Below are 18,115 nucleotides of genomic sequence, written 5' to 3' on the forward strand. Positions count from 1 at the left end.
TATTTAAAAAAAATAAATGAATTGAATTGTAAAAAAATCTATTGTGAGTTTACCAACTTCATGGATGTACAACTCCTTAAAGGGGTCATAGGCCCAAAAGTTAGGGAACCTCTGCTCTGGTCTAAGTGATGCGGTTGAGCAAAGACCAAGAACAATGTGGCTGCTGTGCCATGAAGAAGAAAAAAATCTGGCACAAGTTTTAAGCGTAATCAGATCCTTTTAGTTAACAGTGAGAATAAAGCTACAAACGATCACAGATTTAAGTACAAAGGTCTTCAGAATAACATCAAGAGGACCTCATTTAGAAAAGGTTCAGCAGCACTAGGCCAAGGACAGAATCCAAGTCACAATTTTTAGAATAGTGACTTGCAGTTGATTTTATTTTGTAGTTTGTCCTCACCATATGCATAAATGTAAATATACTTGTTTTCTATTTAGTGCTCTTTGGTGGGAGCTTTGTAGTCGGACCACCCTGAAGGAGGACAGTCCAACGCTTCATAAAATCAACATCTGCTCATGCCGTGTGAGAAGCTGCTGGTTGAGCGTGTGCTCTTTGGAAAGGGTCCATCTAGAAAGTCACCATAATCACATGCTTGGTCCGTCATTACAATAAAAAATATAGTTCAATCATCTGGATAGTGGACATAGCACAACATATTTCTTAAGGCAACAATGGTTAAACAACATACAAATATGTGACAAGGTTCACCAAGGGTACATAATATAGGTTATTTGCAAAATGTTCAACATTGATACCCAGAAAATACACATCTACTTTTACACTACAAAAACTTTGAGATAGCTGTAGCTGGTACATCTAGCTGGCACAAAGGTCACCATGGATACAGTGTAGTAAGTGCTGCTGATTGGCTGGGATAAGCTTTGATCTTGTCCTGTGGCCCATTCAACTTACACTGCATCTATGAAGTGTCTGGTGGTGTCTAAACTGTGTCTGTGTGTAAAAGAAATTATGATCTTGAAAGAATGAATGGATGGATGGATGGATGGATGGGTGAAGAACAGCAAACTGGGCAAAATCATCACAAGGCTTGACTGTCAACATTTCAATTTTTTTTTTTTGTCACAGCTAGTAAAAGTTCATGACAACACCAAGACTACTTCACAGGACTTTCATTTATTAATCCACGATACAGAATATATAGAATATAAGCTTTCTTTAGGCTAGAAATCTCTCAAAGGCACAGGGTATCAGTTAATTGGCCAAATTAATAAGAAATGAAAGGACGTCAAATATGGCATCCACATATCTGTCAATCGACATCCATGTGCCAACAAAATCCATGGTGCAGTATCATTCCAGATGCTACTCTGAGATTAAAACATTGTATATTTCAGACAGTGCCCTGCATAGTCATCGCTTTAAAAGGCAAGGTACGAGATATTTTTGAGTTTAGAGTACAACGAAGAACACTTGGAGTCTTCTCATCTCTCCTCAGCAGTCAGGTCAGTGGTTAAGGCGGGGCAGGAGGGAATCAAGAATATACAGACAGGTGACCAACTAAAGGAAAAACCAACATAAAGTGTCTTAGTAAGGTGTTGGCATTGATTACACATCAGGGGACTGAGTACCCAGGGCCCTCATGTGAGGAGGGCCCAAAAAGATGCTAGAATGAATAGCTGCGGATGTGGGGAGGGGCCCATAGAAAATAACTTTCTACAGGGCCCAGAATTTTGTGCTACGCCCCTGACCCCAACAAAAAGTTATAAAGCCTTTATTTAAATGTCTATTTCAAGATAAAACTACTTGAACAGGTTTAAAAAAAAAACTGAGTTACAACTATTTAACTCTGAATCATCTGGGCCTGTTCAGCATTTTTATACATGCCACAGAGCAGGATTGGATGTTGTTTGCTTAATTGTAGCATGCAGTGCACGTCTCTGGAAGCATCTGCATCCTCACTCATATATTCAGGTTTTTCCTTTAATTTGTCACCCATCTGTACATATTAATATATATTGTATACAATATAGTTGAGACTGCACGGAAGTGGCTACTGGCATCTGTCCACAAGACAAACAGGGAAGGCACAGGGAACGAGGGAAGGACTGTAAAATATCAGGTAAAGGCAAAGAGAAAAAGAATGGCAACGGGCTCTCCCACTCTCTCACACACACACACACACACACACACACACACACACACACACACACACACACACACACACACACACACACACACACACACACACACACACACACACACACACACACACACACACACACACACACACACACACACACACACACTCTCTATCTGTTTGCAAAACCGAAGGCCAAACAAGGTGACAGAATGGTATGACATGATGTTAAACTTAAAGCAAAATGTGTGTGTGTGTACGTGTGTGTGTGTGTGTGTGTGTGTGTGTGTGTGATAACTACACAAATGAGCGGCTAAGATGGCGTGCTGTCGGTCAGAGAGTGCAGATTGAAACTGGTCCTGGGCAGCTTGGCGGGCGGCTCCATCGAGTCCTTCTCGTCATCGACCGCTCTCAGAGAGCTGGACTGCAGCACGAGATCTCCGCCCTCGTCCTCGCTCTCCTCTTCCTCGTCATCCTCTTCCTCTTCTGGTGGAGACAGGCATTGAAGTGACATTTATTAAGTGACCTGATAACAGAGGCTGGGAGTTTAAACCAAACCCCTTCGTGAGGAGAACCCCGCTGGAATTACCTTTCTCCAGGTCCGGAGAGATTCGGCTCTTGACAGTGCTGGCAAACTGCAACACAGAGTAAGACCTGGACATTTATAAACACGCATCATCAAGTTCAGACGGCTACTATGTGACTGAGTGTGCAGACGCGTACTTCTCCCATGACCGCAATGGGTGTCACTCCTTTAGCCTGGGCCACCCTGTGTTCTATCAGGTAGTACATATACTCATCATACAGCAAACGGATCAGGTGAAAGGAGCCAAAGCTGGCAGCACTGCGCAAAGTCAGGTCCCGGATTACCATAGAGCTAGTGAGGAGAAGCGGAGCAGATAAAGACAATTATCTTCAACATAAACCAAATATATTTTCTATATCACATTTCTTCCTTCCCCCCCCCCCTCACCTATAGAAGGACCAGTTGAGCAGGAAAACCTTTGCAGCCTTTGGTAGCACGACAGGGTTGTGCTCGTAGGGCTTCAGGGCCTCAGAGACAACACCATCCAGCCAGGTGGCCCACTGCTCCAGAGAGTTCTGCTGCTGCAGGGTCATTTTAAAGTCTTGCTCCAGCCGCTGTACCACACGGTCTTCACACTGACATACCCAGGATGCCTGCTCCTGAGGGGGGTGGGGGGGAGACACAGGTGGACAGTGTCAGGTGTCTGCTTTATTTCACTAAAGACTAATGTACAGTAGCAGATGGAAGGGGGGGGGGGGAGATGGAAGTACAAACCTGTACATTAGTGAAATCGACCCTGTTGAGGTCTGAGAGCATTTGGTTGATCTGGGCGGAGTTCTGGAGGACGGCGCGGGCTGCCTGGGCAAGGTGGTTCAGGCTGGTATAGCGGCGCAGCGTCTGGGAGAAGGAGCCCACACAACACGCAGCAGGGAAGGGGGATGAATGGGGCCCGCCCAATTCGATGGCACGTCAGGAAGAAGCCACTGTAAGGCCCAGTTCCCACTCAGAACTTAGGTGCATCTTGGGTTTTCCAATCACAAGAGAACAGCACTGAAGATGTGTAAATACATACTCAGACACACCAAGGATACATCCCATCCGACATAATAAAAAGCGCTCACTCGAGACATTTAAGATAAATTGCCATGCCAGGTATGACATCTGACATCTGAACTGGATCGAAACATCATCTGGATAGGATCTTAAAAACCTGTTAACATCTGGCTATGTAAGAGTAAGAAATATCAACAAAAAAAAAAATCATCACTTTTTTAGATATTTCTATTTCTTACTCTTACATAGCCAGATGTTAACAGTTTTTTTAAGATCCTATCCAGATGATGTCTTGACATGTGATCAGTGCAGAAGCATGCAAATTAGAGCTGTAATCAGGCCTTAAAAGTTAGACCTGACAAGGCCCGAGCCCGACAAGTACATTTTTACTGACAGCTTTTTAAAAGCCTGAACCCGTTTACAGCCCGACATTATTCAAATGTGCGCACACATACAGCGCTTTTCTTTCTGTCGTACTTTAACAGAATGTCGCATCTTTTGCATTTCACATAACCCACTGGCTCATTATTGTCATTATGCACATGGTCAAAAGTTTTCCACACCTCAGACTTTGCTTTCTTTGCTGGTGCAACCAAAACGTAATCGCCAGAGGCCAGCCTCCGTTTCACCTCCTCAGCAGCCATTTCCGCGCTAATCGAAACGCATCACCTGACCGCTCATTTACCACGCAACCCCGGAGCCCAGCCCGAGCCTGTGTAAAATGATAGAAATTAAGCAAAGATCTTCAGCTCTAATGCAAATACCTTTATGCGAACCATCTCTTCTGGGATGTTCATCATGGCGCCTGTCAACCAGTTCTCCAGACTCTTGGCAAAGTTGCGGATGGCCTGAGTTAAGGCACCTGAGAAAGGGATGGTGGTGATGTAGAGAGGAGAGGAGAAGAGAGGAGAGGAGAGGAGAAGAGAAGAGAGGAGAGGAGAGGAGAAGAGAAGAGAAGAGAGGAGAAGAGAGGAGAGAGAGAGTTTGGATTTATATGTACACATGGAGATGTGTAATAGAAGAACTTTGCTAAATGATCTGTAAATCTGTCAATTAATGTCTCGATAGCCTCACTAAAGAGTTTTGCATACAGGCCTCTTACGGGCCTTACTAACTTACTGGGGATGGGTCTCAGTACATCAGGGATGAGGATCTCCACCAGAGTCTGGTAGAGCAGGTTGTCGCACTCTTTGGTCCAGCGCAGCACTGGCTCATACTTACACAGCACCACCAGGCACGATTTGGGCAGACGCTTCTCAGACTCATTGTGCCTGGAGGAGCACAAGACAGACCGGTCATACTTTTTTATTTTATTTATATGTGCTAGTATTTCTTCCATCAGATTGTCTGAGTGTATGAATGACACTTACAGGTTGAGTGATTCGGTGTCACTGCTCTGGCTGAACCGCCAGAAGGATTTCCAAAGTGTCTCCACGAGAGTGAACTGAAGGTTGACCATCACGTCCAGAATGGCCTGTGGAGATCACACAAAAAAAAAAAAAAAAAAAAAAAAAAAAAAAACACACACACAACACACACACAAACACACACAGACACACACACACACACAACCACACACACACACAGACACACACACACACACACACACACACACACACACACACACACACACACACACACACACACACACACACACACACACACACACACACACACAACACACACACACACACAGGTGTCTAAACCGTCTTCACACTTCCGACGCCATGATTGATTACATTTTCATTGTAAAGAATGTTTTATTAGTGCAGGGAGCTTTTATCTTTAAAGCATTTAACAATGCTGTGTTATACAACAATTTCGACTTTGACAGCAGATAGCTGGCTGTTATTAAAGCTGGTGTTGAACAGTATCTGCATCAAGCGCTATGACCCGTGTATGTGGACAGAGTACAAAGCTAACATGTCTAACGGTCTTTGTCCATGAGTGCCTACCTCACAGTGTTCTCTGTAGAGAGTCTGAAAGGCCTTGAGGTGCTCTAAAAGGATCCCATCGGGCAGGGTTCCATCTTGCAGATCAATGTCCACAAAGTCTGGCAGCGGCCTTGATGCCTCTGCACAAGAGACAGCAGTTACTCACAGCTTGTATACGGGAGTACCAAGAGTACCAAGAACAAAAGATGAAAGTATCTATTTCTTATTGTATTGCTAGAAAAGAAAAATGCAGAGCGCAAGTGTTGCTCACCCAGAAACTGCTGGTACTGTTGCACCTGCGCCGAAATATCACACAGTGCCGCCGCCTGCTGCTGACCCATCCCACCTGATGTCCCATTGGTGATCCCCTGTGACTTCTGAAGTGGCTTTATCCTATGGGACAGAGTACCCATCAATCAAACGCTGCATTTCCACCTGGTATTAAAATCCCATCTGAGTGATCCAATCACAGGTGGACAGACTGTAACAGAGTACAGCGGCACTTTCTACCGTTAGAAATTAACAATAAAGGCTTATAAACCAAAAACTACACACCTGGACATGTTCCAGAAGCAGTGTGACACCAAAATTGGCAACCAAGATTTACAGGTTTCCCTAAAATATTAGCATGTAGCTACAAGTAGCAGTGGAATGACTGTTACGGAGTACAGCAGCAAAATCACCAATTAGGCTATTAAACCAAAAACTACACACATCGAAAATGTTCCAACAGGAATGTAATCCAAAATTGGGGAGAAATAATTAACAACATCAGCAACCAAGAGTGTACAGTATGTAAAATATAAACACTGCAGTAACATCTGTAGAATGGTGTTAAAGCCCAGGCATTAACGTGTGTATCGGGTGCCATCTAGCATCTACCGTTTAACAGCCGCTGCTTTGACCACTCTGGCTTGCCGGCTTCTTAATGGCAAAAGGAGAAGTTTCGCCCTAAGAACAACAATGTCTGTAAGTAATATCCTACATATTTGTGATTTCGGCGAGGTTTTATGAAACTTAAAATGAGGTTATTTTATACTGGCGGCTGCCTGGCACATAGCTCCAGACAGCTAGGGATACAGGAGCAGGCAGTACCGGAACAAACAACACAGACACATCACTGACAGTATGATTATAACACTCAAAACACACGATTCACTCTCAGCGGTTTCTGCTATATGAGAAATACTTTAAAATGAGTACATAGTTTCGCTCACAGTTGAGTATGCGGTCCTTAATGTGGCCCAGGACACATGCACGTACACACTGCTGTGAGAATGTGGTCACGTGGCCTAAATTACCTCTGAATGTGGTCTGAGTGATCTGATCTCAATGCATCCTGGGTGCATTCCCACCTGTACTTAGAGCTGTCCACTTGTGATCAGATCACTCAGATCAGATTTGAATACCAGGTTGAAATGGGGTCAGAGAGACACACAGAGAAAGCACAGCTTATGTTGCAATTGGAACACTGGAAACAGGCTGCAATATCATTGTAAGCAAAGCCACTGTTCGATCTTTTTTATTTAAATTGATCATCTACCACAATGATGCACCTGCTGCCCTGTTCCCTGTTTGGCAGTATAATGTGTCTGGATGAGCCAATCCCATGTGCTCAGCTCTAGATACTTTAGATGTGTAAATGAAAGTGCATCGAGGACACGTTGCAATCCAGACCACAAAAACCACAAGAGGCATTTTTTTTTTTTTAAGTCTTGATATACTGTGCCGTATTGTGATTTTTTTTAAACAATATTCACAACCAGATGTCAAAATGAATGCTGAAATTACAAATTCCACCCATGGCCACAGGGACACAAGTACGCAACCCTGTGTGGATACCTGTTTTTCTGTGAGAAAGGCTGCTGCCTCATCGCCATGTGCTGCTGTTCATCCATCAGTCTGAGCAGCGGGGAACCAGATTTGATCCTCAGTCCATAGTAGTGGTACTTAGAGTTCCCTCTGAAACACACACACACAAAGAGCTCTGATATTGCCCTGAGATGCACGTCTAGCAAAATCAATGTGTGTGTGTGTGTGTGTGTGTGTGTGTGTGTGTGTGTGTGTATATATATACCTGGTCCCCAATCTCCGTGTACGTAGCCCCATGAAGACAGACCTGATGAGTTTGCCGAAGGATGCTGCATTAACAGGTTCTAGTTTCTGCTCCTGGCAGTGCAGCAGGTAGTGGTAGTAGAGGGTGCAGCGAGGTAAACTCACCCCCTCCGCCCCCTCGTAGTTATCACACAGCCACTGCACCTAGGGACGGTCACAGAATTTCATTTTCCGAACTTCCACGTTTTAGATTGTAACTAATACATTGTTCACTTTGAACTTGAGTACTTACAGTAGCGGGTGGGGCACGAGAGTTAGGGCTGGAGTAACTCTGTCCTCCTCCACCTGCTGCTGCTCCTCCTCCTCCTCCTAACACATAACCTCCTTGAATGACATAGCCCCCTCCGCCCGCAGCAGCTCCCCCACTATTGGCTCCCGCTGTTGCCACAGAAACTGGCTGCGAGGTCACAGAGCCAGTGATGTCTGACTCAGAGCTGGGTGTGGCCTCGTAGTAGGAGGAGGAGGAGGGAGGGGTCTGGGAGTAGAGGGGCGAGTCGGAGAAAGGGTAGTTGCTCGATCGACTGGACAGGAAAAGACATTTACGCACACAAACAGAAACATATAAATGCAACATATTTTTGTGTCCAGGACAGTTGCACGGTGTGTAATCGATCATGTGTGTGAGCATGCCTATGTCAACATGCAAACAGAGCAGGTTCCTCTCTACTCACATGGAGGACGGGGTAAAAGTCGCGTCTCCTCCTCCGTCCACATACTGCACCTGGCCAGAGTACACATGCTCCACCTGGACAACAAGCAAACAGGAGATGTAAAGCGGCACAACAAGCAGTAAACACAATATTGACATACAGCAGTATTACCCTAGAATACCTTTACCCTTTAACGTTTTAATTTTTAAAGAAAAAACTGAGGTGGTTGTTTTTGGAGCAAAAGCGGAACGATTAAAAGTCAACGCTCAGCTTAAAACGACAATGTTAAAAACAACAGACAAAGCCAGAAATCTTGGTGTAGTCATGGACTCAGACCTGAATTTTTAACAGCCACATTAAGACAATTACAAAGTCAGCCTATTATCGCCTTAAGAATATCTCAAGGGTTAAAGGACTAATGTCTCAGCAGGATTTGGAAAAACTTGTCCATGCTTTTATACACTATGACCAACCCAGACCTCTCAGGTCGTCTGGGACAGGACTGCTTGTTGTCCCCAGAGTCTGAACTAAACGGGGAAGCAGCGTTCAGTTTTTATGCTCCACATATCTGGAATAAACTCCCAGAAAACTGCAGGTAGGCCGCAACTCTCAGCTGCCTTTCTTTAAATACATTTTAAGTTCTTATACTGCACTGTCAATTTTTATTCTCATCTTTTATCTAGTGGTATTTTTGAACAGATAACGGACATATTTCTGAGAATTTCTCCAACGTGGGTGTGACACAGATTTTATGATAACATCTTAAGGAAAACAGTTTGAACGGTTTAGGATTTTGCAAAGTTTGTCTGATTAAACTAAGCCTTATGGCGACGGCTATATTGTAGGTAAAGAGAAGTACTTCCACTCTTGTTATGTGTAACGAGAGTACAACGTCACATGTTTTTTATCGTTTTTTAATTGCTTTAATGTTTTATATAAAGCACTTTGAATTGCCCTGTTGCTGAAAATGTGCTATACAAATAAAGTTGCCTTGCCTTGTCTTGCCTATAAAGTTATGGCAAGCGTGTTATTGTGTCTACGTACACATCCAGGAGAACGGAGCAACATTAGCACTCATTTGGAGTCGGAGGGGCCGAGCAGGCACAATTTATGAAACCGGTTTGACAGCTCACCATCATTTTGTGATACATAAATGAAAGCCAAGTTGTTGACAGCATTTCTTGGTAGTTTAAGGACATCAAGTATTAAGGAATACAACTAGAAAAACCAAAGAAGTAGTAGCGTAGTAGTCTGCCATTAAAGATGAATGTAAGTGGTGGTTCAGAAACAGCTCATTCACTCACACAGGTACAGAGCATGACCTGCAGAGTTCAGTGTTCAGGTACATCTCAAGACAGCCTGGGGAGGCCGTAGTGATGGAGGTAAAAAGACGTGCAAAGCCGGCGGGAAATTATTTATTTCATCAAAAGGGCACTAGGGGCTTTCTCTTCTACATCCCTCTCTTTCTGTCTGCTTGTGGACAAGCCATTGCTAAAAAGATCCCATTACCTTTACACGTCAATTGAATGTATTTATGGTATACTTTCTTACATTATAAGAGGACAGTGTTTTGTCTGTTTACCTCCTGGTTAATGTCCACAGACTGTAGGTTGTTGATCTGAATCCTCTTGGCTGCCTGCGACACCGCTTGTAACACTGACCTCTGCAGGTGAGTAAAGCCACAGTGTCAGATAGAGCTAATGGGTGCTCAGCCTTTTGTTGTGTGTGACTTGCTCCTACGTGGTCAAATGGTAAATTAATGGGGGTTGTGTATATGTGTGCATCTTACCTGTTGGGTGGTCTGCACTGGTTGGACCACCTGAGTAGGAACACCAGTGGCAGGTGGGCTAGAGTCTGACAGGCTGTCATTGGAGTGAACTGAGCCCTCTAGGGATGGCAGAGGGAGAGAGGTTTCAGAGGATTGAACAAAGCAACAGAAAAGCCAGCCACTATTTCCACAAGTTCAGTACTTACGACATACTGCTTCCAAATCATAATAACAGCCACCGCAGAACATCCTGCAACAAAGATTTTTTTTTTTTGTTTGTTCAGCTGAGAAGAGACCGATAGTAGGGAGGAGGAAAAAGTGTGACTGTCCAACTCTGCTTTCATCCTTATATCTTGCATGTCAGAAGGACAGCCTTGGACAGCTAATCTCCCCAGATGGAGAGAGAAATCACTCCATCTTGTAAACATGCAGATCACAGTAGAGAGGGAAATGAGAGCTACACGAGGGATAGAGGGAGAAAACAGAGGATGGAGAGTGGGCGGAGGACAAGAGGGTAATATTCACTTTCTTGTACCCTTCAGGTGAAAAAACATTGTACTTAAACTGTTTTGCACTGTCCTGCTTTAACTGTGCTGCTCTCACTTCAACCTGGGTTAACCGCTGTGAACATACACTCTAGCCAGCACAACCCGGCACAGCCCATCACTCAGTTTAATTGTGGATTAAAGTGAGAACTAACTGTTCGTTGTTCCCACCTGGAGAGGTGGAAAGTAAATTACTGTGTATTTAAACAACTTTATATACCTCCCATAACACAATTCAAGATTAATGCATACTTAATAAATACGTTATCGTTGATAAGGTCCAGGAATTTTGGATCGGTATACATGATAACTTATGTTGGATTGCAGGGACCCAGGTTCCATTCATCCCAAGATTATTTTTGTTCTGGGAGATGTGTGGGATGGATAAGCACATAAGAAGCTGTGTCCAGACTAGTTTAATGATAGCCAGACAGATTACTTTAAGAGGATGGAGGAATGAAGGAGTGCCGTCAACCCAGGAGTGGGCTAGTGAGATGGCTAGGTTGGCGGCGTTTGAAAAAATGTCATATAAACGGTTTGCCAGGTTGGATGTCTATACTATAAAATGGGGAAAGTACCTGCATTTACTGGAGGGCTCCTAGGAAGCTTTGTGCGGAGGAGAAACGTGTATGATTTGGTTTATGGTCTTTTTTGTTACTATTCTGTTGAATGGTTTTGAATATTGTAGTTACTGTGTCATCTTGATTTTTGTCTAGGTGGGTGGTGATGATGACCCACCCACCATGTTGTGAGTTGTAAAAAAAAAAAAATTAAAAATGTTAATTATCGTTAGAGGTTACATGGTGTTCTCCTAGTTCAATATCTTATTAGTCACCTCTGTCTGGCGGCAACTTTTATACCTTCATTCCTTGATTCAAAGGGGAAAAGCCTACAGAGGGTACTGACTGACTGAACAAAATAAGGAAGGCGAGTGGGGAAGCCATTCTGGTCCATAGCTTTGTTTAGGTTTACCCAATCCTGACAAGTGCAGGTAGGACCAGAATAGTAGGCGTGTTCAACAACCAACCAAATCCTACTGATAAAACAGGCATATTTAATACAGGTATACATATTTGACAATTTTCATCACATTCGAAATGTAGCTTTTACTTTTTCAATTGTCTAAACATTAATTAGGTCACATAAAAATATCCATCATTTGATTACGAGAGCCAAAAAAAAAGCAGTATGATTTTATCAGTGGAATAATAATTTGATTAATCAATATATCAACAAGATAATGTTAACTGATAATGAAAATAGTTTTAGCCCTAACTATATAGTTAACTTCAATTAGAAGATTTCTGCTGTAATTTCTGCCAGTATAAAGGTAAATGCATGAGTGTACTCTCTTAAAAGGTGCCCTGCCACACGTATTTCATTATGGACTCTGTAACATTTTTGTGGAAAAAATGCCTTGGTTACCTTGTTTCAAGCCATTCTAGTTTGGTATAGAAAGCCTGCAGGAAGACTCAGCTCAATTTGTGCCAGTTCTCATTAATATTCAACGAGCTAAGCTGCTTGACTCTGATTGGCTAACAGCTAGCCAATGAGAGCCTGGCTATCAGCATCCTTAACCCAGCACAACTGGGCGAGCTCATGAATAGTAATGAGCTCAGGCAACATAATGTCAGACTAACCAGCTTTTGTAATTGGACTGATTTCTCTGCTTATTTCTTTTCAGTGGCTAGAGCTGACAGAGGAGGTAGCAGTTCATTTTCACATTCACGCCATAACACAAACACATATGGACCTAACATATTTCAAAAAACGGTTTTGTGTTGCAGGGCACCTTTAAAATTTGAGTGAGCTACCGACAACAGCCCGTCTGATTCTACACAATCCATGTTGCAAAATTGATTTATAGTTAAAACGAACAGCTACTGATATTATAAAGTCCCAGCCATACAGAAAACATTTTTTTCCTTTTTTATGTTATATGATAACTTCTCTTGTGTTTTATTCAAAATCCGCAGGTTATTACCATATAAAACCTTGTGTATATGTATACTGTTTTTAATGGAAACCTTTAAGTACATAATTCTAGACTACTATCATAAATGTGGATATATTGAAGAAAAAAGCACAATAGCTTAAGTGTATCCTTTTTTATGGACATGAAAACTACTGTACTACTACTACAGAACCCCGCTCTTTTTACTGCAATACATAGAAATGAGGGAACACAAGGTTTTACTAAGCCCAGTTATCCAGATAACTTAGTCCTACTTCATGAGAGTGAGACAAGCCCCAGGCCTGTGAGTCTCACTCTGGGTGAGAGTGCACAGTGTTACATGATACTAGCAGGCAAAAAGATCTACGAATAGACGGCCCTAAAATAAACATACACCGCTGTTGGGGTCAATACTCGCTCATTAACACCCCATTTTAAAAACACTAACTGATTTCTTTATGACTGAGAATTTGTTTTATAATGCAGGATGTATTTAAAAAAAAACTAATGGCCTAAATTAATTTGAACTAATATCTGGAAATGGTCCAAAGCCTTGTAAGCACACGGTGCATTAGCTACCATAGATACTGGCTTATCTCATTTTTTTTGTACCACTGCAGGAATTGCACAATAAAAGCCATGTTGATGAAATATAATTGAAAACAAATCCTGTCATTATACCATCGACTCTCTAGAACAGCAAAAGCAGCAGAGTAGAAGTGAAGTCAGGCTATATCCTTAGCCATCCACGCTCCCACATTTGGGACTATGCAGCCTAGCAACCAAGTCCATCAGCTTATTTTGTCCTCATAATGTATGCACCACCCAACCAGCCAGGCAAACTACATCAGTGGTTTTTTTTCGATCCTGGTGAAACTTAGATCTCTGCTTCATCCCAGACATCTAATCAGACTATTTAAAAAAAAAGGTAGGTAAAAACTAGGTAGGGCTGAAAACCTGTAACCTAAAAATATTGAATTTACAATTATGTACAACAGAGGAAAGCAGAAAATCCTCACATTTGAGAACCCTAAACCAGCAAATATTTGGGGTTTTTCATGGATAAATGACAATTATTATCAAAGTTGTTGACAATTTATTTTCTGTCGATTAACTAATGGACTAATTGTTTAAGCACTGTGTGATACCACTTTGATTTAACTATCAATAGATCATAATGGGCCCTGGCAACTAAACCCAAGCACTTTTTTAAAGATATATAAACACAACTGTGCTCTGCACTGTTTTGGTTACTAGAATCCCTATGCCAGACAAACTGCCAGTCTCCAACCAGGATCCAGCCTGTTGTTTACACCCCAGATACATTGACTGCATACCATATCGTGCCCTCCTGCTGCTAGAAAATGTGTATTATGTGTGTGTGTGCACAGTGTCTATTATGCAGGTATGTGTCAGTCATTCCTCTGTCTCTCACCTGTAACAGTTACTATGATGTACTGGGGCGAGTTGCTCTGACCATTACTTTTCTGGACCGCAGAGTGCTGGATTTCTTGGGTTACATAGTGCTGCGTGGGAGTCGTCAGAACCACTGCCTTCTGGCTGTTGGGCGGCGCTTGAGAACAAAGTGCATCCTGTCCTGCTTTTGAGACAGAGGCTGATTGGTTAGCCGATGCAATGGCTCCAGAGGTTGGTGGGATCTCGGACAGGAAGTGTGCCGTCTTTGCGGATGAGGGTGTGGTGGCAGAAGGTGTTGCTATGGTTACTGCATTGGCCTGCTGAGGCTGAAGGTCCTCGGAGTATCCAGAAGTTGCCATGGCAACCAATGCTTTGAGGAGCTGGTTCTGAGGATAAAAAAAAAACCACCCATTATTTAAAAAGGGCAAAAAAAAAAAAAAAAAAAACACGGTGGGGGGGGTTTTTTTCCAAACCTGGGGGGTGGGGGGGGGGACAAAAAAAAGAAGAAGGGGGGGTTGTTTTTGTTTTCCCCCCCCCTTTTCCTCGCCTTGGTGCTTCGCCTCCCCGCACAGTGCGACCTTAATCACCATGATTAAAGCAACGAATTCAATTTCCAAAACAAGGCTTATTAACCGTGACCATGGTGTTTCAAGTGAAGTCAAACTAAATGACTAACTAAAAATGTGGAAACATGCGACAATGGACACTTGCTGATATTAGCTACTATCTGGAAATACTCCCACATTAATCATTGGACCCACTGTCATTCAAGACGTTAGGCCATCCCACACTGGAAGATTAGCCACTCCTGCGTACTGTAGCTAAACCAACACAGCAAACAAGACAATCAGACGATCATCCGGCGATCCCATGATCATGGGAGTGACTTGCCGAATTCAATGTCAGACCAAAAACTTTTGTCAAAGTCACTAAAAGATTATGAAACATACTGTTACACTCATATATCTCAGCGTTCAGAACTCGTAGTTGCGTAACAAGTTCCATGTGCTTCTCTATATCTAGCTAGCTAGCTAGCTAATGTTCCTGGACAGCTTGCTTGAAAAGTGAGTTGAGAAAGCGAGGGCGATAGCTTCCCCAGCTAGCAGCTCACGTTGAGTTGTGACGTTAGAGAGAGCTATAGCTAGTTGCTTGTTAACGTTACTGGTATTGGATAGTTATAAAATCCATGAACAAACCCGTGTCATTATAATGTTATCGTAATCGAAACTGTAAGAAAACCCCTGAACATTCGAAGAAATGAGCCAAAAAAAGTACGAGTGGCACTACAACACTAGCTACACACCCGCCATCTTGTGCTCGTATCAAAGATCTGACATCGCCATAACAACGGTCTCCGTTTGGAAAGAAGCTAGCAACCACATACATCACCGTGTCGCTCGACCATTTTCACGTTAATAACGCTGAGGGTTGTACAAACAAGTACACATATACAATAAGAGAAAACGGAATGAGAATTATAATATATATTTTACTTTTTCACCTCTAGTTTGTCCCAATATTGTCCTTTTTAGTCGTTGGAGTTTTTCCCCCTTATATTTAGGTTGTTGTTGTTGACTCCCGTTGCTTGGTTCTTGTCGCTAGGACTACCGTGACTATGGCGCCTTGCCTTCACCGGGGCAACTGTTGCTACCCTCTCGTCATCGCCCCGCCCTACACTAAGTGCTGATTTGCTGACTTGGGAGGTGGTCGCAGCGTCACTAAAATAACCTATCGTTCATTAGTAGACAGTCCCTGTCTGTCACTTTCACCAGAGCCGAACGTGAAATGACCGCTTTTAAAGTTACTTCTTTGATTGCTCATAATGTCAAGTAGATAGATGAAAAAAGAAGGAATGACATTTCATTCAGTTCACATAAAATGTTGTTACCGCCAATTATCTCTACCCCCTCTATAGGCTTGTATAAATAATTAATATTGTACAACATTTAGAAGTTGGCAATTAATTTGAGTCACTGTAGTAGGCCTATCACCAGTTGGCCCCTGAAATATATCTGTAGCGTGTATGTGTGTGTGTGTGTGTGTGTGTGTGTGTGTGTGTGTGTGTGTGTGTGTGTGTGTGTGTGTGTGTGTTGTGTGTGTGCCACTTTGACACAGTAAACACCAATGTATGGCACCCTAGTTATCTTTGAGGTGAATGGATAGTGATCTCCATCCAATGCACGGCAGAGTAGATAGCAAGACGGAGAGATTGTGTGGTGACATACAGCACAACCCAAATGATGTAAGGGACAGAAAGGCCAGGAAAAGGTCACAGTTGGATTAGATAGCAACACGCTCTGTTGACATCACCTCTGGCATCATTTGCTACTTTATCACAACTTTCTTTTTCTCTATGTGCATTGTTGCCCCTAAAGGTCTCCGGTCTTATCTCTGGGCATGACGAAGAGTGGAGGTGAGTTGAGGTCCTTCTCTGAGATGCTGAGGCCTATAAAAGATGCTGTCCCGAAAGAAAAACCAACCACATAGATACCTCAAGCAGCATTAGAGACCCCTGTGGCATCTTTTCATTCTCACCATGTGGAAGGCAGCACTCTTGACCCTGGGTTTGTTGGTGGCACTGGTAGACAGGGTGCGGTCCAATGACGGCCATCCCTCTTTCTATGGGGTGAAACTGTGTGGAAGAGAGTTCATACGAGCTGTCATCTTTACCTGTGGTGGTTCTCGCTGGAGGAGAAGCATAGGAGACTCAGGTAAGAGAGAGACTACGGATATAAGTTTATTTTTGTATGATGTGTCCTGTGTTCCTATGGCTAAACAGAAAATGGCTAAACACAAAAAATATTAAGAGATGTGTCCTTGCTTTTTTATCAGCTCTTATTGGAGAAGAGGCCTTTGACCCATGGAACACAAATCCCATCCCTCAACTTATTGACGAGCAGGATCCTGCAGAGTCCAAAGTATGGAGAGATCAAACAATAAATGAGGCATCTGTGGCTGCTGGATTCAGCCGCTCAGCTCGCTCACCAATCTCAGAGGAGGTGCTGGAGGCTCTACGGAGTGCAGATAGGAAAGGACGGGATGTAGTAGTTGGACTGTCCAACGCCTGCTGCAAGTGGGGCTGTAGCAAGAGTGAAATCAGTTCTCTGTGCTGAACCTTGTTTCCTAAATATACATCCTGTCTTGTCAATAATGTAGAGCTCTACTCTTTTTCTATGTGATTCCATTATTTCTTCAGACTTCTTAAAATTCCACATTCCATCCAATTCACTGTCCACGTGTTGACTATTGATACAGGAATGTGAATGTGTACTCAAAATTCGTTACTGTAATTATCACATATTGACATAGGCCTACTGTATGTTTATTAAAGTTGTGTGTAGTTGATATTAAAGTCTCTGTTCCTCTTTCAAAAGACTGAGATAGCCTACTAAAATGATATTTAATGCTGTTAGAACACTTCCACTTTGCTAAAGCCTTGTTTCAGGAATACAGTTTTGTCAAGGATTTCGAAATGAAAGGAAGTGGTGGCGACTATACACAGAGTGGCCTCATATTTACAGTACCTAGTGAATATAGCTGCTTCCTGTGATTTTGCAGGGGTTAGACATCAAATGTGACACATATTTACAATGCACTTAAATCCAGTATAATAGACCTGCAACATACTGCTTCTGTGGAGCCTATAATGTTGGACTTTGGTTGTTTATTTCAGTGTGTGAATGGGAATTTGCTTATCCTCCTATCAGAGATGAATTAACACATCATGTTGAGACTTATCATCAAAACTGAGTGACCATAACAAGCTTCATACAATGGTAGTAATTGTTAGCTTCCACTGGCGTTCGTAATGTTGTCTACGCCCTGTATCAGTTCATACAGAAACATTTTACACAGCATACACAGTAGTTAAATGCTGTAGGAATTTGGAGTTGACACCATCTGGTGGTCAGAAACTAAACACAACACAAAACAATTCATAACATGTCTGTTCACATAATTGAAATACGTAATGCATCTTAATTACTTCACTTTTTTTTTTTTTTTAAAGACAACAGCTAACACTGATACTGTGTACAGACTGTCCAAAAAACGGC

The 18,115-nt window shown here is 42.7% G+C and overlaps 2 protein-coding genes across 2 annotated transcripts; one reads left to right on the forward strand and one right to left on the reverse strand.

The window, feature by feature from the left end:
* Positions 1-197: 197 nt before the first annotated feature.
* On the reverse strand, positions 198-15,725 carry rfx1b (regulatory factor X, 1b (influences HLA class II expression)). The gene is made up of 18 exons (XM_039797436.1): positions 15,562-15,725; positions 14,080-14,446; positions 10,167-10,264; positions 9,960-10,040; positions 8,399-8,472; positions 7,960-8,248; positions 7,690-7,871; positions 7,455-7,574; positions 5,884-6,005; positions 5,634-5,752; positions 5,049-5,152; positions 4,798-4,949; positions 4,438-4,540; positions 3,400-3,544; positions 3,073-3,284; positions 2,823-2,976; positions 2,689-2,734; positions 198-2,585 (listed from the first exon to the last, which is right to left on the reverse strand). The coding sequence occupies exons 2-18, from the start codon at positions 14,417-14,419 to the stop codon at positions 2,413-2,415; spliced, it is 2,514 nt and encodes an 837-aa protein (XP_039653370.1). The 5' UTR covers positions 14,420-14,446; positions 15,562-15,725; the 3' UTR covers positions 198-2,412.
* Positions 15,726-16,446: 721 nt separating this feature from the next.
* rln3b (relaxin 3b) lies at positions 16,447-17,450 on the forward strand. The gene is made up of 2 exons (XM_039809118.1): positions 16,447-16,771; positions 16,893-17,450. Exons 1-2 carry the CDS (start codon positions 16,597-16,599, stop codon positions 17,171-17,173), a joined length of 456 nt encoding a protein of 151 aa, XP_039665052.1. The 5' UTR covers positions 16,447-16,596; the 3' UTR covers positions 17,174-17,450.
* The last annotated feature ends 665 nt before the right edge of the window (positions 17,451-18,115 follow it).

This window comes from Perca fluviatilis, chromosome 1 (genome assembly GCF_010015445.1).
Source record: "Perca fluviatilis chromosome 1, GENO_Pfluv_1.0, whole genome shotgun sequence".
NCBI lineage: Eukaryota > Metazoa > Chordata > Actinopteri > Perciformes > Percidae > Perca > Perca fluviatilis.